A 20,301-nucleotide genomic window follows, 5' to 3' on the forward strand; every position below is an offset into this window, starting at 1 on the left:
TCGCAATGAGCGTTTACAATTACACATGTTTGCGCCGCATTATCGCGACAAAGACCAGCGGCCCTCCGCTGTGTAGTCTCAGTACAACTTGTCGGGCTTTGCGGTGCGGTTCTATTCGCGTTCCCCGAACTCCAGCGCACTCTCCCCATAGCATCCTGCGACAAGGATTCAAAAAAGTCCATCGAGAATATGCTGCGCAACAGCTTTAGCGTGGCCCAGAGCCTGCGCAACAGTTTCTCCAGAAACGCCTGGCGAGCCGTCAGCTCCCACGGACCCCGACAGCCAGTGAGTGAAGTTTATATAACGAGTGAATAGTGCAGTGATTCCAGGGGACTTCAATGAAATCGTTCTCGGATGCAAAGTCCGAGTCTGCCGTGTGATAGTGACAACGGACCTTTGATTTATTATCAGTTCAGTTCTTTGTGTTCAGGTCATCAAAATCAGTGGAGCAACGACCAAACCGGTACAGAACCGGATCAGAGAAGATGTGTTTTCTTTTTGGTGAATCCCTCCGGCTAGGTTCTCAAAGGACTATTTCTCTGTATTTTGAAATTTTTGAAAGAAAAGTTGTAATCATTTAAAACCAGATGAATGAGGAGTCCTCCAAGTTTCTCTGTTCTGGGTTTCCAAGGAAAAAGTTTATTTTATTTTTAATTTTACCTCATAAAAGTCCATTCTAATGAGCCCACATACTCGTAAATAAATCGCCGCCGGTCAATCTCTGCTGAAATTAAGAAATCGACAGACTGTTGACCGATAAGCGGAGATTAAAGTCGATTTCAGCGAAGGGGAAAATTGTAGCACCCCGAGACGGAGCATGACGTGCGAGCGTGAAGCCATTGTCTCGGGGTTTCTGAGTCCCATGACCCAGTGAGACATTCGTCCGCTAGCCAGGAGGGCTATGAGCCTCCGTGGGGGCCCTTCCCAGTCTAGTGCTTTGTTTTGATTGCGCAAGCCTTTCAACAGCTGCTGATGATTCTGATACCTTGCTGGAAAGTTTCCTCGGCACTTGGGCCTAATCAAACAAATCGACGCAACAAAACACTATCGCCAATGGACTAGAGCACATATAACCAATACATAAACAACAACAGCTTGAAAGGGTTACCCTGGAACCCAACCGGAGCCATAAACTGGGCAAATGGGCCATCAAAACGGGGTCCGGCTAATTGAATGCGAATCGATTGAAGGACTCCCGGCCCGGGCTGTAAATCATATACAGTTTCGTCTTGATTTCCAATAACATGCAAACCAGACAGGCTGATAGAATGTTTTCGCAGCTTGACAGCTGCCCGCTGGGTCGGCAATCGAAAAACGTGTTCAAATAAATTCTAAAAGCGCAAATATTGTGTTCCGGGAAGGGGCTGCCGTACAATAAACTTAAAACCCCTTTAAATATGCAACATCATTTTCCCAACTGCCCTGATGCCCTCGAGCGAGGACTGTGCCCCAGCCATCCTTCTCTCTGCATTTGCATATGTCCGACATTGGGCCCAGCCTTTGACACTCAAAACGATTCGCCTAGGTCAGGGCCGTTTGTGCCCTTCACCCCCCAGACCACCCGACAGCCAGCCACACTTCCGACCCACTCCTCACCACCCCATTGACTCACTTCATTTTGACACGTGTTGGCAGTTATGGCGCCTTTGGTCTTGGTCTCCGTCCCCACTACTTTTTTATTCGAGCTGTGCGTGTGCGAGGCAAGTTCTAAAAAACATCGGAACATGCGGGCCAGCTGGAGCAAGGGCAAGGGCAACCGACAACACAATACCCGCTACCTGGCGGAACAAAAGCCTTGACGTTACAAAGTAACAATATCACAAGAAAGAAGGCTATGTTTATGGCAGAATTGTGTCACTCCTATGCTTATAGATCTGATGTAAGAACAGATATGACATGTGATAGATACAGACTTCTTATAACGCTGAAAAAATACTTATATACAAATAAAGAACATGTTACATAAATTTGTCTTGAATTAATATCATTCAATCAGACAACTTAGTACTGGGTATTTCATAGCCCAAACAGTCATGCATTCGATTGAGCTCAGCGTAATGTCTAAAAGAAAGGAATTTGGTAAGGATTTAACTAAAAGCAGAAAAACATTTTCAGTAAACGAAAGCAAAACACTCAATTTTACCTCGACTAATGGGCTAGCCACGAAGGTTGTAATTTTCATGGTTTATTGGAGCCACAGCTCACAAATGACTGCATTAATTGCTCCGCAAATAGACCAGTTTCTTTGCATTTCATTGCTGACAGACGGTGAACAGACGACTCCTTTTTGGGGAAGAGACCCTGACGACCCTGTCGATATCGATTGGACAGCATCTGAGTGGTGGACTGAGCCTCGGGCCGACTACTGACCTTCCACTAATTGCATTCCGTATCACGCATACGCCACGAGAGCCGGGGAAAAAGTGGTGTGGGTTTACGGGTGGGTGAGTGTCACAAAAAGCCATAAAAACATTTGTATTGCATTGTTTTTGGGGTTCTTGGCGATAGTGATAAAAGGTTTCTTTGCGATAACAGGCCGAGAGCGACCAAACAATTAAACAAAGTAAATAAATGGAGCATTTGTGATTGCCGCCTAGCGATTTTATTGAGCTGCACTTGACACTTGCCATCGCCATCGCCATTGTCAGTTGAATGTAACGAAATCACAATATTTGCGCCTCGATTTGAGTTGATTTTTCGAAAGGAAAAAACTGACACGACAAATGCGGCGAGTTATGTGAATAATCAAATCCCCGATTTGATGTTATTGCGCCTGAAAGGCAATCAGAGCTACGACCTAATGAAAGGGAAAAAAATGGCAGCCAGACAGGGAAAGGAAAGCAAATAAAAACACCATTTGATTGATGGACGGATGAGGTGGTGGCCTGGTAAGCTGCAGCTGTTGGGGTAGGAAAATAAATTCTGCTCTTTCTTGGCAGTTATCTTTCCGACATGCTAATCTTATCTCACTTTTTTATGCTTCCTATGGTTACCTATTAAAGGCCGTCTCCCCAACGTCCGTCCCTGGAAATGGAAAACTTTTTTACCCAAGTCCGGCACAATGGTTGTATATTCTCAGAAGCCCTTTTCGATCTATTTCGATTCCTGGAACGGGCTGTTGTAAACAATTTAATTCAGGGCTTACGCATTTTAATTGGATCACATAGGGTCATAATTTATGGTGTCGGAATGCAACACTTAATTGGCCATAATCCCGAATTGATTATCCATTCCCCGCTGGACGCTCAAACCCATTGCCCACGCGCCGTTGGCTAAAAAACCAATTAACACACATAATTATTATTAGAAATTGGAATAAGGCGGTCGGGAGAGGGTACCATGTTATAGTTTTACCGATTACTGATTACAAACTGATTAGGTGCATTCGATGGGGACTGTTTAATTAATTGGATGGCCATTAGTACCTCGATTTGTTGTTTTTGCGGCTTAGAGTGCTGCTGTCGCAATTTATGACCTCACTCTGCTCTGTTTTCCTCGATTGACGGCGATAAGATTTAGCGATTTACGGTCTGATTTCAGCTGGTGTCCCCCGAACGGCGTCTGGAGAAGGCCCATCCCACCTTCACGGAGCGCAGCCAGCTCAAGTATGCCCGCAGGCTGGTGGTCAAGCTGGGCAGTGCCGTCATCACCCGGGAGGATAATCATGGACTGGCCCTTGGCCGTCTGGCCTCTATTGTGGAGCAGGTGAGAGCTAAGGATATATAATACCAAGCAGAGATCAAATACCTTCTAGCAACTGATTTTATTTAATATTTAACTTTTTTTGACAGGTTGCCGAGTGTCACTTGGAGGGTCGTGAAGTGATGATGGTGACCAGTGGAGCCGTCGCTTTTGGAAAACAGAAGCTCGCCCAGGAGCTGCTAATGTCGCTGTCGATGCGGGAGACCCTCAACCCCAAGGACAGCAAGGAGGTACCCAGCTGAGCTGAAAAAACCAAGTTTGGCCCCCAAACCCATGATCTAACCACCTCTCACTCCCGAAATTAGTTCGACGGCGCCACTCTGGAACCGCGAGCGGCGGCTGCGGTGGGTCAGTCGGGTCTGATGTCGCTCTACGACGCCATGTTCGCCCAGTACGGCGTCAAGATAGCACAGGTGGGCCAAAATCCGAATCCTAACCTACCCTAATTGGGACACACAGATTTGAGCGAGGTGTTGGCTGCGTTTCAGGTTCTGGTGACCAAGCCGGACTTCTACAACGAGGAGACACGCAACAATCTCTTCTGCACGCTCTCCGAATTAATTAGCCTGAATATTGTGCCCATCATAAATACCAACGACGCCGTTTCCCCGCCGATGTTCATACGTGACGACGAGCCAGCCGGCGGGGCCAGGCGGGTAAGTGGGATGCACGTGACCAGGTGAACACGGAGCCACTGACTCCCACCTCCTTCCCCTCTAGGGCATTCCCATTAAGGACAACGACAGCTTATCGGCCATGCTGGCCGCCGAGGTACAGGCTGACCTGCTAATCCTCATGTCGGATGTCGATGGCATCTACAATAAGCCGCCCTGGGAGGACGGCGCCAAGCTGATGCACACCTACACCAGCGACGACAGCAACAGCATCGAGTTTGGCAAAAAGTCAAAGGCAATCCCCGATTCGTTTCTCCCTCCTCGACCCTTTCAACTAACGAACTTATCTTCCCCAGGTGGGCACCGGCGGCATGGACTCAAAGGTGAAGGCAGCCACCTGGGCACTGGACCGGGGCGTCAGCGTGGTCATCTGCAACGGCATGCAGGAGAAGGCCATCAAGACCATAATTGGCGGCCGGAAGGTTGGCACCTTCTTCACGGAGGCGACCGAGAGCTCCAACGCCGTGCCGGTCGAGGTGATGGCCGAGAACGGTGAGTGGACCGCAGGGAGTGGCTTAAAGGATAATGACGGAGAATAATGTGGCTAGTGGTAGAGTAGGAAAAGGCTTAGATAGCATCAGTGGGGTCTTCGCTGCGAAACATAATTAGCGGTTTCGGTGACGGTCATCTCTACAGCCACGTCCAACCGCATTGATTGCCAATCATCCGGGACAAAGCTATAAGCCATCCCCAGAACCATCCCCTTCCATACCCACAACCAAGGTTGTGTTTTTCCTCCTCGTCATTGGCGAGAAAGTTCCGAGATGTTAACAGCGAATGACAAGTAGCCACACCAGACTAATGGCCATTACAGCTTGTTCCACCTAAACAAGAAGCGGGGGAAATGACTGGGCTGGGAAACTGGGTCATCCCGGGCTATCTGCTTGGGCTTAGCCCGGCTCAGGCAGGGGTGTTAAAAGAAGCTCTAGTCTAGTATCTTTCTTTAGGGCTAGGTTGGATCACTTAGGCGTCATACCATTGATCATTCCAAATGTAATCCTTTGATCCATGACCGCTATTATATTTTAAAAATATTCTAATTTTAATTTACTAACAGCCTGATTAACTATGTAGTTATAATGGGCTTATAAATTTCTAAGAACTCTCTGATCGAATTTAAATCAATCACTTAAATGGGTAAAAGGAGTCAAGCTGCGTGGGAGTGCTTCTGCTATTTTTAGTCGCGTTGCAAGTAATTTAATTGTTTTTGAGACTAACTCGCAGCATCTGGCTAAAGTGCCATGTTAATTAGGTAGTTGTAACTTGTTTTGGACGCGACTAATCCACCTTCTCTACCGCCCCCCAGCACGAACCGGAAGCCGCCAGATGCAGGCTCTGACCCCCGCCCAGCGGGCCAGTGCCGTGAACACCCTGGCCGACCTGCTGGTGAGTCGCGAGAAGTTCATCCTTGACGCCAACGCCAAAGACCTGGCCGAGGCCCAGAAGAACGGGCTGGCCAAGCCGCTGCTCTCGCGGCTCTCCCTCAACTCCGCCAAGCTGAAGAACCTCTCCATTGGCCTTAAGCAAATCGCCGAGGACAGTCACAAGGTAAGTGAACTTAATTACTGGCCACTTTGCGGAGGGGTCGCCCAGCAGCCGGGCAGCTTGGAAAGCTTGGCTCCCACCCGTCCAACTGACCTCCTGAAAGGTTCGGCAAATTGCATTTGTTGCAGTGTCGAAAAGTCAGCCCCAAATTGAGTTAGTCTAGGGAACGGCGTTGGGATTTGTCTGGCCCGGCAAAGTGGCCATTTCATGAGCTCCAACAAAGGCTATGTGCAGTTTCCAAAGCTTTAACAGCATTATGAAATCTCCAAGCAATTTTACACTTCAACAAAAATTGACACCCCAGTCGAGGGAGGGCGACTCAGTTGCAGCAGCCGAAAGGTCCTTTCCCGACTGACCAGTGACCTAAGCAGCTAGTCTGAGAGTCAGATACCCCTCCAGTCGGATACACCCGAAGGCAATGCCCACTGCAGGGTGTACAGGGTGCGAGGCAGCTAAGCAAGTGGAAGATAAAAGACGAGCTCCTTGTATGCGCTCTCGTTTGCTGTCTTGCCAGTGACATTAGCCCGCATTCCACATCCGCTTCGTCCTTGGTGCTTCGTCCTTTGCCCTCTCCCGGCACCCGACACGCAAGTCCCGGCACCAGACAGAGTTGATCGAATATCGCCGAAGGAAGGGGTTGAGCTGGGCCACCACCCTTCCAAGCCAACCGTTTTATTGGATGTGATTGTGCGGAAACGCAAAAAGTTTTCCTCCATGCTGCTTATTTTTTCTGTGGCCCAACAAACTTTTTTTTCTCCGAGACGGGGACATGAGTTTATTGTAAAATGGCAAGCGAAATTGTGACACAATATGGCGGCAGAGTGAAAAATCATAAAAAACGCCAACCCACTCCCAGAGCTGGCTGGGAATCCAGAAAAACCATAACGCACTCAATAACTGTCGCTCGGATGGCGGAAAGTGTTTCTGTTTTGGTCTCAGTTTCTTTTTTTGTGATTTTTGTGGAGCGACAAACAAATTCCACGGACCTTCGGGCTCAAAAGTTCAGGTCAGGGTCCGGGCTTCTGGGTAGTTTTCCATCAGTGCTTCAGTTTTCAATTACCCCGACTATTTACAGCCTACAGTCTGGCATATGAAAAAGTTTTATTGCAAAATAAATGGGCTATTTAGTGAGCCGCTGTATAGCCCGATTCCGGGGTCGAGATAATGCAAACTACGCAGCGAGGGAGGCCCATAAGGGGTCTTCAATTTCCGCCTTGGACCTTCATAAAGTAACACATTTCTTACATATTTCATTATCCGGACTAGGGACTCTCTGCTCCCGACTTATCCAATTGCCCTTTGCAAATATAATTTAAAGTTTGACGTTCCACAATGCCAGAGTCAATAATAATGACCGTATAACCAAATTTTGCCAGAGCCACAGCCCCAACAGAGTTTAATGGTTAAGCGGGCAAGCCGGAGTCCTTTGCCTGGCCGGAGGTCCTTTTTATGCAAACAAGGCCAGTCAACGGCTGTCAGCAACCTTCCAGCTCAGGCCACGCCATTCCGGACCAGCCCGCAACCTCTTTATGTTATCTGCAGCCAATTTTCTAGAGATTTCTCACAGGAGGTGGAGGAGGGGCATGTCTAAAGGATATGGGGGCGTGGCACATCCAAGTGCAGGGGCGTTGGACGGCAGCCCATTAAAAATAAATAAAGATTACGACGCGACGAGCGACTTGATTTATGTAACGCCTCAAAATGGACGCCAGGGAATCGAACGGGGGGACTGGGCGGACGGAGTGTCCTTTCCTGCTGGAGCTGTCGCATAAATATCGAGTTATTTTTATAGCCCTGTCCCACATGGCGTATGCGTTATGCGATTTATGCTGACTTGTGAATTGACTTGGCGACTGTTATTATTCTTTATCCCTTTCGACCCGGTTCCTTATCTCTCATCTGGGACTTTTTCCTGTTTTCCTTTACAGAATGTGGGTCGTGTCCTCCGACGCACCCGACTGGCCGATCATCTCGAGCTGAAGCAGGTCACCGTCCCCATCGGCGTCCTGCTGGTTATCTTCGAGTCCCGCCCCGACTCCCTGCCCCAGGTGGCCGCTTTGGCGATGGCCTCGGCCAACGGCCTGCTGCTCAAGGGCGGCAAGGAGGCGGCCCACAGCAACAAGGCCCTCATGGAGCTGGTCAAGGAGGCACTGGCCACCGTCGGCGCTGACCACGCCGTATCCTTGGTAAGTCCAAACCCACTTTACCCACTTTACAAAAATTTCGAGCTAGAGTCTAGCCACAAAGAAAAAGACTTTATTGCAAAAAGATATGTCCCGCAAACAGAAACCAAGAGGTAGTTCCTCTATTAAGAGAAATTCTATTAATAAATAACTTATTACAACTTTTTTTTAGCGATAATTCGTAATTTAAAAACCTTGATTAAATTTAAATTATTTTGATGACACGTGAAATAATGAATTTATTTTGTATTCAAATCATAGTCAGGAAACCTTTCATATATTATTACAATACAATATTAATACAATTGTTTTCTATACTTAGAAAAAAAATTGGAAAGAATCGAAATTCAAGCTAATTATTGTAATTTTATTTCTTTATTTATTGCATCAATTTTATTACAATTTGGTTGTATATTACTTTAATCTCTACTCTTAAAGTTTAATAAAAAATTATTTGTTTTCCAAGGTTTCCACGCGCGAGGAGATCAGCGACCTGTTGTCCATGGAAAACCACATCGACCTGATCATTCCACGCGGCTCCTCCGAGCTTGTCCGCAACATCCAGCAGCAGTCGCTGCACATCCCCGTCCTGGGGCATGCCGAGGGCGTCTGCCACGTGTACATCGACCGGGACGCGGACTTGCAGAAGGCCCTGCGCATCGCTCGGGACGCCAAGTGCGACTATCCGGCGGGTAGGTCGTAAATCCTCTGAGCCGAACCTCAACTAGATCCAAGTCCTTCCCTGCTTACAGCCTGCAACGCCATGGAGACCCTGCTGATTCACGAGGATCTGATGAGTGGCGAAATCTTCACCGACGTGTGCAATATGCTGAAACGTGAGGGCGTCAAAATCTACGCCGGACCCCGTCTGAACCAGCAGCTAACCTTTGGCCCTCCGGCGGCCAAGAGCCTGAAGCACGAGTACGGAGCCCTCGAGTGCTGCATCGAGATTGTGCCCAGCCTGGAGGAGGCCATTAATCACATCCATACGTACGGCAGTGGCCACACAGATGTCATTGTTACGGAAAACGGTAACGAACGCTCGAAAATTGAAAATTAATTTCGATTTCTGCCATCGAAGTTGAAAAATGGTAGGGTCACCCCTACATCTGCTCTCCTGCCAATTGATTTGGTTTTTGGTTTCTGGTTGTAATGAGAACTGCAACGTGACACAGGGGGAGTCCTCATAATGGTTATTGCTGAAAGTTCGAGGGGCGAGATAATTGCATAAATCAGTGGATTTGAAAAGGGCTTGGAAGGGCGAAGGGTCAATGTCACCTGCAATCAGGGGACGCAAAAAAGGACCGTTTTCAATTAAAAATAGTTTCCTTTAATTTGCCAGATGTCCCTATCACCTTGGAGGTAATTAATCAGGGAGTAGCGTGACCACTGGCAACTAATCACAATGTGGCTTCCAGATGATTATATTTGAATTCAAGTGACACCTTTAGTAGAATTTCCTTGCAAGAACTTAAAGTGCTTAAATTCTAGAAGGTACAGTGGCATTTGCAACAACGACCCTGCCTTAAAAAATTATATTCTTGGTGCATAAAAAACAGGCATTATTCGTGGCATAACATTTAATACTCCCAGTTCCTCCTAGCATTTGTGTGTCGTGCCGTGAATGGAATGGATGTCCCATTCCGCCACGTGTAATTCAATTTAGCTCTCAATGCCATGCAACCATGCAGTTCTTCAGCAATTCCAACTTGCAACCGAAAACCAAACCCGAATCCTAATTCAAGTCGGGCAAGTTTAGCGTGCAACTTTTGCATGCATGGAGCCGGGCAGTTCCTGCCCCACATACCTCCTGGCCCCCTCGTGCCACAACAAATTTAAATCATTTGGGAAATTAATTTTATTCAACACTTTTGCCCGCTCGTGTTTGAATTTGCACACTTCCCCGCATTTTCCACAAATCCACAATCCGGCAACTTGTACACTTCTCCGCTTTCCATTTCCAGATGCGGCGGCCAAGCAGTTCCTGGGGAGCGTGGACAGCGCCTGTGTGTTCCACAACGCGAGCTCCCGGTTCGCGGACGGCTTCCGGTTCGGCCTTGGCGCCGAGGTGGGCATCTCAACCGCCCGCATCCACGCCCGCGGTCCGGTGGGCGTGGAGGGCTTGCTGACCACCAAATGGATACTGAACGGGGAGGACCACGCCGCCGCCGATTTCGCCGAGGGCGGGGGTCGCACGTGGTTGCACGAGACCCTGCCCCTGGACTAGCCCAGCGCCTGCCCTTAATCTAAGCCCCACTTATTGTAAGTCGTAGTACCCCGAAGTGCCCTGAACCAAATACAATTTCCCCGTTTCTTCACACTACGTGATTCTGTGTGTGCATTTTGAGCGAAGGGTAATTAAAAAGGGATCGGGGTGGGATGGTCGGGGCGATGACAGCCCAGCCCCGCGGATGACAGCTGCATGGGAGAAATTAATTTGAGTGAAAAATATTTGGCGAGACAACTTGTGTAATTAATAAAGTAAGGTAGCCGTGGGGCGGGTGCTGGGTCTGGGGTGTAGTTTAAACTGTCAGTCCGTGTCTTGGGCTTAAAAAGTTTCGCGGAGCAGCTAGATGGAAAAGGAAAATAAACTGAAAAGTGCTGAAAGAATTCCGCTTAAAGTTTCAATCTTTGTCGAGTATTATGAATGTGTGCGCATTTCTATTACAAATCATAAATTAGTCGAGAGACGTGAAGTGCAGCTGAGAATAGCCGCTGCCCTCAGAACTCAGCCGCGGCTCGCTGCCCTTTGACCTCTGGTCCTCTCCCCAAAGTGCAGCATCTCGAACTTGGTATGCAACCGCGTGGCAAGTATTTTAATTTTTATGCACACCGTGCCAACTTTCTCGGCCCTCTTGGCTGAGCTCTCCTCCATCATGCTCCTTCACTTTGGTGAAAGTTTTTGCGTTGCGTGCTGGCCGCATAGGAAAAATGAAAAAAGGACTCGCAGGAGCTGCTGGGTGGCCGGGGCTGGTCCTGGCACCAAAGGTGCTTCGTCCTGTCAACGCTCAAACTTTTTTCGGAACCATTTCCCCCAGAAACTTCAAGTCAAATCTGTGCCAGGGGCGACTCAGCAGTAACTGAAGACAATAGGAGTCCTGAAAACCTTTTTATTTTACAATTATTAAACATAAAAGAAATACATTCCATCTTAAAAGTACACAATATTACTTTTCTTAGATTTTTATTTTTTAAATTCTTGGCAAATCTTGATGTACAAAAAATTGTAATACTACTTACTTTGAAAATATAAGGTTTTTAATTCTCTGTGGAAGAAGTAATGAAATAATTCTTTAGAATGTTCACAGTTTGTAACAATAATTGAAATAACTGTGTGTATTACACACACTTTTTTTACACACACAATTTCTGATTTCAAAGTGAAACCTATATTATTAAAGCATTTAATTCGGTAGGAAGACAGAATGCTATATTTACATATTATCTGATTTATGAGATTGTTTAGATAGTTTCCTTTTTATTATTATACATGTGTAATCATTTGTATGACATGATGTTGATCTGATTACTTGAAAAATTCCTTCTTTCTTTAGTAATTTTTAAGAACTTATTGGATCTTAAAGTTGTATGGCACAGAATGGAATTGAAGTGAATGCATTATGGTATAAAATGGCCCACCATGGCAATGAAACTAGATATTTTTTTGAATACTTATATTTATTATTTCAGTCTATAAATAGTTCGAATCTAAAAGTTTCGTTAAAATAAACTCCTTAAATAAAACTGCAAGTATTTTTTATTTGCACTATAAATTCTTTAAAATATTCCTTACTTCCAAGGCCAATTTATCTTTTCTTTAGGAGTCTTTTATTGGGTTGTATGATTTGCCTGAAGACGTCTTTTACGTTTAGTACCTGCCTATCCCCTAGAGATGTTGGGATTAATTTCCACTCATTCAATTAGTTTTTCGTTTATACAATTTTATTGATATTAATATCCACTATACATCTATGTATATTCTTTTGGCCAAAACTATTTTGGCCACCCTTTGGATGCGAATCTATCTGCACTGCCGAAGAAACTGCAACACACTCAGTTGCTGGGGAACATAATTTTTACCTCTTTCAACTGGTTGGGACGCGTGCGGACAATGATACGTGAACGTTGTCCGTACCTGATCCTGGCGAGAGTCACGTAGAGCCCGTGGCCCAGGGCTGGCAGGCAATCGGGAAAGTTTTCGGGGAAAGTTGAGCGGAGTTGAGAAGTTTCGCCATTTGCGCCGTGGAATCCTCTCGTGGCAGTCGCTGCTCGATTGGGGCGCACTTAATTAGAATTTAGATTGTGGGCATTAATCTCGTGGCTAATGCTACGTTGAGATCGGAAGATATCGGTGGACAGGCGCAAAATTGCCGTTGGCCCAATGCACCTCCTCCTCCTGGCATGCCCGCCGCTACACTGCATCCCTTGGGCTCGCCTCGGGAAAAAATAATTTCATTTTATTTCAATTTGATTTCAATGAAATCCACACGACGTCGTCAACTTTTATATCACTTCTAAATGCTTTGGCTGCATTTTTGAGTGTGACAGCATTTGGGCCACACCATCTATGGGCTGAGAGTGGGCCCGAAGAGCATTGGCACAAATTTCGGATGCCACACGGGGGGCGGGGCGGATGCTTGCAAGAACAAGTTGCATACTGCGTTGCATTGTTCGCGGCTTGTTGTTGCTGCTGCTGCGGCGGCAGCTTTCGCGGGGGTTTATTTATATAAAAACTTAAAAATACATCAACAGATGCCTATACAAGTCCTGGCGCATATTCCCTCTATTTTCTTCTCTCTGCTCTACGTCGAAGTCATAGCAATCTTGGCAGCTAGACATAATTTAGCGAAAACTAAATGAAACTAAATGATAAATGGCCAGGCCGAATGGAGAAAAATGAATACCCTGAAAGCTTTCTTTCGGCCAAATTGTTAATTAATTGGCAGGCCCAAGATAATGGCCGGCGAATAAGTGAAATTCCATTTTCAAAGGGCCAACCAAAGGGGTACAAAAATGGATACGAAATGGGGGTTAGGGTTGAGAACGGAATGGGTTATATAAGTATTAATGGTTATTTTTAATTTCAGCATAGGAAGAGGGCCAGGAAGTAATTATCCTTATATCTCTTTTTAAGTCCGAAGAAGTTCTTCCTAACAGTCTTTCTTTATAGTGTTCTTGTGTTCTTTTATAGATTGGATTAGTTTGGATTGTATTGGTAGAAATTTGTTCGTTAATGAAAAAGTTTAACAATGCACGGGTATCCATAAAAACATTCTTTTAACAAAAAGACATAGCAGTTTAAGTAAAATGAATCAATATAAATTTCGTCATTAAGTTGTTATATCCTTAGATAGAATCGCGACATAAATGGCCACTCACAAGATCGCTATCAAACGTCTTGGCCAAGGCATAATGCCCGGAATAAAAACACTTTGGGCCAATAGAAATGATGTGTATCCGGCCCCCGGCGCCCGAGCGCCCCCTCCTGTATGGCTGATCCCCAGCCAGCGTAGCATATCGCGAAATTCATCAACATGTTACTAGCTGAACAATTGTTCAACATGACAGGGACAGGAGCACGGGCGTCGGGATGGGGCTTAGGAATGGGCATGGGCCTGGGCATGGGAATGGGAGGGGCGGTGGGTATAGGGGACAGATGGGGGTGAAGATGGGGGGAGCGGGACAGAACTTATTTAAATGCGGTGGATAGAGCGCAGAACGAATCACTCTGATTGCTGTCGCTGTTGGATTTACACGTCGTGAGTGCCGCCTGTCCACCAATCCGTAACCGTAACCGAATCCGTAGGATAACTGTCTGAATCCTTGTAGTGATTGCTCCGAACCGCCAAACCTAACCCAAACAAAATGTGTGACGAAGAAGCATCAGCCCTGGTGGTGGACAACGGATCCGGAATGTGCAAGGCCGGATTCGCCGGAGACGACGCGCCCCGCGCCGTATTCCCCTCGATCGTGGGCCGTCCCCGTCATCAGGGCGTCATGGTGGGCATGGGTCAGAAGGACTGCTACGTGGGTGACGAGGCGCAGAGCAAGCGAGGTATCCTCTCCCTGAAGTACCCCATCGAACACGGCATCATCACCAACTGGGACGACATGGAGAAGGTCTGGCATCACACCTTCTACAACGAGCTGCGCGTGGCCCCCGAGGAGCACCCCGTCCTGCTGACCGAGGCCCCCCTCAACCCCAAGGCTAACCGCGAGAAGATGACCCAGATCATGTTCGAGACCTTCAACTCGCCTGCCATGTATGTTGCCATCCAGGCCGTGCTCTCCCTGTACGCCTCCGGCCGTACCACCGGCATCGTGCTCGACTCCGGTGACGGCGTCTCCCACACCGTGCCCATCTATGAGGGCTACGCTTTGCCCCACGCCATCCTCCGATTGGATCTGGCCGGTCGCGATCTGACCGACTACCTGATGAAGATCCTCACCGAGCGCGGCTACTCCTTCACCACCACCGCCGAGCGTGAGATCGTGCGCGACATCAAGGAGAAGCTCTGCTACGTGGCCCTGGACTTTGAGCAGGAAATGGCCACCGCTGCCGCCTCCACCTCCCTGGAGAAATCCTATGAGCTTCCCGACGGTCAGGTGATCACCATCGGAAACGAGCGCTTCCGCACCCCGGAGGCCCTCTTCCAGCCCTCTTTCCTGGGCATGGAGTCTTGCGGCATCCACGAAACCGTCTACCAGTCTATCATGAAGTGCGACGTCGACATCCGCAAGGATCTCTATGCCAACAATGTGCTGTCCGGCGGTACCACCATGTATCCAGGTGGGTCTTGAGTTTTAATAAGGGGATTTTAGGTTTTGAATTTCCAGTAGCATCCGATGTGTACATGTTACTAGTGAATAGTACACGCATTCCTTCCATAAAACTTCTTTAAATAATTGGATGAGAGCCCACAGATGAATATCAATATGCTTTCTCAGATGGATATTATTGTTTGATTCTAAAATATTTTTAGCTAAAAGAGATCAAAAGAGCAAATGTAAAATAATACGGGACGTACAAAGATTGTTAGGTTAGGTTCTCAATAGTTTATAAATAGGATCTCTCTAAAGAAATTCAATTTGGCGTATCAGCTATAAATAGATATTAAGCAACAAAATATTTAATAAAAAGGGCACATTCTCACTATCCTTTCATGCTCCCCTCTTCTTGAACTTTCGAATTGATTTTAAATTTGCATATCCTTTCAGGTATTGCTGATCGTATGCAGAAGGAGATCACCGCCCTGGCCCCATCGACCATCAAGATCAAGATCATTGCCCCACCTGAGCGCAAGTACTCCGTCTGGATCGGCGGGTCCATCCTGGCCTCGCTGTCCACCTTCCAGCAGATGTGGATCTCGAAGCAGGAGTACGACGAGTCCGGCCCCGGCATCGTCCACCGCAAGTGCTTCTAAGCACTTGACCATCCTGGCCAGAATTAACATCATCTCCTCGACGGCGTGTCTGGTGTTTGTCTCTCGCATAAGACACTCGCCCAGACACTGCCCCCCAGGAAGAGGACGCAGACGCAGTTCAGTGAAAAGTATCTTTAAAATTACATTTAGTTGATGAAGAAGTTTTAACATTTAGAGAAAACAAGAGAAAGAGAAAAAGAAAGACCAGAAACGAGCGGGCAACGCCTTCTTTTTATTACTCGTACCATTGATATTTTTATTTGATTTGACTCGGAATTCCCATTGCCATTGCCTGATTCGCCACCCAGAGATGATGGCGATGATGAAAAAGTCTCGAAACAATCGGTTGTAACGTGCAATAAAAACCAATAACCCATGTGAATCGAACTGAACTCGAACGTCACAGGCCACGGACTGGGGGAAACTTTTCTAATTAGACCTCGACTTAGCCGAATGTCAATCAGGCACTTGGCCAGCAAAAACTTATTGCTTATTGTTGGCCAGAGTGGCAGGCAATCACAGTATCTGTTTCTCGTGTTGTCTGTCACATTCCGTTTGCCTACCCGGATACCCGGATGGATTTGTGGATGATGCCTTAGCAGGCGGATAGACCTTCTCCTGCCTTCTGCAGGACAAGGTGACAGTCTTAACTCGTCGCCTGCTCCGCCTTGGAGAACTTTCCGTGCTCGCCAACATAAATGTTTATGTTCAACTTTTGGCTGCAAACTTTTCAGGTTTCGGCGAACTATGCACCAACCAGGTGCCAAAAACTGTTGCTTAATTAGTTGGGGAGAAACTTTTGCCCATGCTGAGGAGCAGAGGAGTCTTGCCGAGTTTATTGGTTTAATGCTTGCTGAGACCAAGAGCCCGTAAATATGGCAAGTAGTCAACCGACTTGTTCCAAGTCATGCAAATGGACCCTCGACCGGAAACAGGCTCCGCTAATTCTTTAACAATATTCAATGCAATCACAGCTGGGCTCCAGAATCGTCGCACCACTTGACCCACTTTGACTGCCATAATTACACTTTTAGGCCCCCTTTCCAGGCCCAATTCACTCCGGACTATTGCTCTGAGTGCGGTTCATTATCCGGCACACAACGAGAAGCCGGAACAGGGGGAAATTAGTGCCGCCAGTCGGGTTATAGCCAAATGTTTGGCGGGAGAGGACACTGAATTGGTCAGGACGGGTTGTGTGGCCATCGCCACTCAATCAATCAATGGGCACAGCCTGGGCACCAATATTTCCCACAGACGCACCCAGAGGATAACATATAGAAGGTACGTTTTAGCGTTATAGAATGACATTTCTTAATAATAATAAGACTAGAGCTATATTTTTCTGTTTTTATAAAGAAAAGAGTGCCAAGTTTGTACACTGTACAATAGTGTATACAACAATAGAGTAATTCGCCTAAAATATCTTCAATAATCCAACAGTCGCTCCATATTTCCATTACAATCACATAGAGTATTAAAATATCGAATAGTGTACTCCCCAAAATGAAGCTCATAACGCTTGCATTATTCGGAACCCTGGCCTGCCCATGAAATTGAATTTAATTGCCGTCCGAGAGGAGGATGCGTTGTGTCCTGGAAACATCTCTGTATCCCACCCACTCCCTGATCTGCCGGGTTAGCCCACCGATTGTTTGTTTGTCTACCGCTCTTAGTTGAAATTTGCTGGATTTGGTGTAGCTGTTGTTGCAACAGCAAGTGGCAAGTGGCAGAGCAGGGAGCGGGTTGTTTATTTTATGCTAATTTAATGCACTCTCCTCCTCCAGTCCATGGCCAGCCCAGTGATACCATTATAATTTGGTGTTAATTCCGAAGGCAAATACTTCGGCGTATTTGCCATTTTCATTATGCAGATTTGGCCAAGCGCAAAACAAACATGCTGGAATTAGGGCCCAAAGTTAACGAGTTATCTTCCTGCTCCGGAAAGGGCCGAAACTTTAACAAAAACTTGGTCTTGATGGTCGATGGTTCTGACAAGCTAACAAATTGTTTTCCCTGGCTGGAGGTGCACCACATGCGGCCAGGAAATTAATAAAGAAAAGGGCTCCACCATGATACCAGGCCCCTCCATCTTCGTCAGCCCGGGCGGCTGTCCTTCAAGTCCCTTCCCCAGCTCGTATCATCTCTCCCATTCAATTCTCCAAGTTTAACTGACCGCAGCAGACTTTGTAATTGAGGCGACTCCATCAGCATCTTGGCCATCAACTCCATCGTCCTGGATTTCCCCAGGCTGTCCCAAATTTAAATTTATGTGGCAACTGGCTGAAACTGACATTAACCCAAAATAAAACTCTAGCAGACTCCGTCCCACACATGAGGTCCTTTAGTTCCTCGTAGTAGTTTCAACTGAAATTCAATTAATGCACAGCAGGTACGGGCCACACCTTTCGCTCAGTGTAGTGAAATGCAAACAATTAATGAAAATCAGTGGGTGGAATGTCAGAGTTGAGAGATTGCCATGAACCTTCAACGTTGTACATTGCTGCCTGCAAAGATCCGATTATAGATTGATTCATAAACGTATCAGCGGAAAAAGGCAGATTTATTTATTGGAGAATTACTGATTCATGGACGAGTTGTCCAAAGCAGTCTCGTAAACAATTCTCTCATAAATTGGAACTTCCTTGTACTTCATGCATCCCTGTGTTGTAGTTTTTGTGGACAAAACTAGGCGTCAAAATCTAAAAATTGGATTCATTGGAGCACGTCTTTCAGAGCTAGATTTTAAGCCACGAATATATTATCGAATCGCGGCAGTACTTCAGTCTGGGAAATTATTGACAGCTTTTACTGTTCACTCGGAAAAGGATAAACACACGTCAGACACTTCCCCCGTGGTGTTGGTCCACACAGAATCCGACTCCTTTTATCCTTTCCGCGTGGGCTGGTTTCGGGCTTAAGTCCCATGAATGAAGCGATTATCGCGTCTTTGTCAGCAGCATCAGCAATTGAGGTAGCAACACGGCCGGAGGTGCTGTCCCGACAACGTAAGACGGCGAAAACAAGCCCCCGGATGAGCATCCTTCGTTTTCCGTTTGTCAGGTATTGGTGGGTCCTGCCAGGACCAGACACAAGTATAGGACGACGGGAAGAAACACAAATACGCAAGGGTTTCATAAACATTCTTGGGGACGCCCAAGGCTGATATCCGAGTCCACGTCCCCCAGTTGCTGGGAGACTTGAAAGTCCCTTTCCCGGATAATATCCCGCATTTTTGCGATGGTCTGTGTGCATGTGCGCTCTTCTAATTCAATTAATAGTTCCTCGCAATTAAGCGCAGTGATTATTGAAAAAGCGGAGAACGAAGCCATTACAATAAATTGGAATCGAAAGGGTGGCAGGGGCTACCCCATATCCTGCCCTCAAGAATAAGCCAGAATCGGATGGGAACAATCTGAGTATCAAAGACTACTGGGTGCCCTTTTGTGATTTAAAGAAAACAATGCGTGTATAGGAACGCTCTAGTATTTATTATTAAATATTACTATTTGTGAGACTTCCATTAAGGATATAAAAAAGTTGGTTCATGGTGTGCATCTGTAATACATGGAACACAACCCACATACACCCTTTTATTGACTAAATTGAAATGTACCCTTTGATAGAGGATATCAAAAGTAGAGGAAACTCAAAGGCAAAGGCAATGGCAATGAGAAGGAAAAAAAACGACGACTACATAGTATGGGAAATGGGCGAGAGTGGGTGAAAGCGAACAGTTTTTAATGCCCATCAGGACGCATCAGCTTAATGCCGATTGCTGGATTCTCGCCGGGATGATTCCGAAGCTCATGTGATGATGAGATGAGTGCAATCCAAGAGCTTGAGCATACATAATTACCAGACTGAAGGACGCGGCTAAATGGGGCAAACTGAATTATATGCGGGAGATGCACATGAGAGGGAGGGCGAAGGGCTATTAAACGGTGGCTCCTGCGTCCTAGACGCTGACATTAATTACCATAAAGTCTGCATTTTAGGCATGCAAAAGACAGGAGGTTCAAGATGCGCGAAAACCGTCAAAGGAAGGGCTTCCACTTGAGCCAGCTTGGCCCGCCTGTCAGCACGGGAGTCGCCCCGAGACTTGAGCTTGAAAACAATTTGCATACGGGAGCAGGTGCCTGGAGCTTGGGGGCGAATTTTCCATCTACTTTATCGATGAAGTGGGTCCCGGTCCCACATGCAGGTGGGACAGGTGGCATCACAATCGAGGGGGATTTGATGCTAAGCAGCTGCTATTTATGGGATTGTGATTCTGTGGGGAAACAAACAGACGAAAGCGGTCTCACCGGAAAAAGTATGTCTCGATAAAAAATCAGTAAACTTGAATGGCAGAGGATAAATTTTAAGATGTGCTAAAATAACTAAAAGTCTTTAAGGCTTAAATTTTCATTTCTGTTTCAGTTCAGGTCCTAGGTCTATGTTCTAGTTTTGATTAACAAAAATGTTGCATTCAACATTTATTTTAATTGTGTCATAACAAGAGAATAAAATGAACTTGGAAGTGGACTCTGGAGCACTTTGTGTTCTGACCTTAATTTGGCTGAACAACAGGCCAAGTATTTGACCCTGAATGTTGCTCGGTTCTTGGGATTCATTCGCCGGCAACAAACTATTTTCATTTGCCAGTTCAACAGAACCACAAACGAGTTAGAAGGGACCATGCCACGAACCAGACCAATGGCAACGCCAATAAAAACTTTCGGGCTTAAAACCGCAGAAAAGTTGAAAAGTTTTCCCTTGATTTTATGAATATTG

General features: G+C 46.6%; 3 protein-coding genes across 4 annotated transcripts in view; 2 read left to right on the plus strand and 1 right to left on the minus strand.

Moving 5' to 3' along the window:
• LOC138926290 (uncharacterized) overlaps positions 1 to 20,301 on the minus strand; it is a 60,122-nt gene that overhangs the window by 3,568 nt on the left and 36,253 nt on the right. The window lies entirely within an intron of this gene.
• On the plus strand, positions 71 to 10,427 carry P5CS (Delta[1]-pyrroline-5-carboxylate synthase). Its single transcript, XM_017247099.3, has 12 exons — positions 71 to 285; positions 3,541 to 3,705; positions 3,792 to 3,932; positions 4,008 to 4,115; positions 4,191 to 4,358; positions 4,423 to 4,611; positions 4,673 to 4,868; positions 5,683 to 5,924; positions 7,850 to 8,107; positions 8,571 to 8,796; positions 8,857 to 9,135; positions 10,069 to 10,427. Exons 1-12 carry the CDS (start codon positions 190 to 192, stop codon positions 10,329 to 10,331), a joined length of 2,331 nt encoding a protein of 776 aa, XP_017102588.1. The 5' UTR covers positions 71 to 189; the 3' UTR covers positions 10,332 to 10,427.
• On the plus strand, positions 13,782 to 15,910 carry Act79B (Actin 79B). Its single transcript, XM_017247053.3, has 3 exons — positions 13,782 to 13,863; positions 13,934 to 14,894; positions 15,323 to 15,910. Exons 2-3 carry the CDS (start codon positions 13,970 to 13,972, stop codon positions 15,526 to 15,528), a joined length of 1,131 nt encoding a protein of 376 aa, XP_017102542.1. The 5' UTR covers positions 13,782 to 13,863; positions 13,934 to 13,969; the 3' UTR covers positions 15,529 to 15,910.

Source organism: Drosophila bipectinata, chromosome 3L, assembly GCF_030179905.1.
Source record: "Drosophila bipectinata strain 14024-0381.07 chromosome 3L, DbipHiC1v2, whole genome shotgun sequence".
Lineage (NCBI taxonomy): Eukaryota > Metazoa > Arthropoda > Insecta > Diptera > Drosophilidae > Drosophila > Drosophila bipectinata.

What these genes read in the sequence shown, in the direction of transcription:
- P5CS (XM_017247099.3), top strand. Translation starts at nt 190, where the DNA reads ATGCTGCGCAACAGCTTTAGCGTGGCCCAGAGCCTGCGCAACAGTTTC. An exon ending in ACGGCGTCAAGATAGCACAG is followed by an intron (nt 4,116 to 4,190) that starts GTGGGCCAAAAT and finishes GCTGCGTTTCAG; the next exon opens with GTTCTGGTGACCAAGCCGGA. An exon ending in TGTCATTGTTACGGAAAACG is followed by an intron (nt 9,136 to 10,068) that starts GTAACGAACGCT and finishes TTCCATTTCCAG; the next exon opens with ATGCGGCGGCCAAGCAGTTC.
- Act79B (XM_017247053.3), top strand. Translation starts at nt 13,970, where the DNA reads ATGTGTGACGAAGAAGCATCAGCCCTGGTGGTGGACAACGGATCCGGA. An exon ending in CGGTACCACCATGTATCCAG is followed by an intron (nt 14,895 to 15,322) that starts GTGGGTCTTGAG and finishes ATATCCTTTCAG; the next exon opens with GTATTGCTGATCGTATGCAG.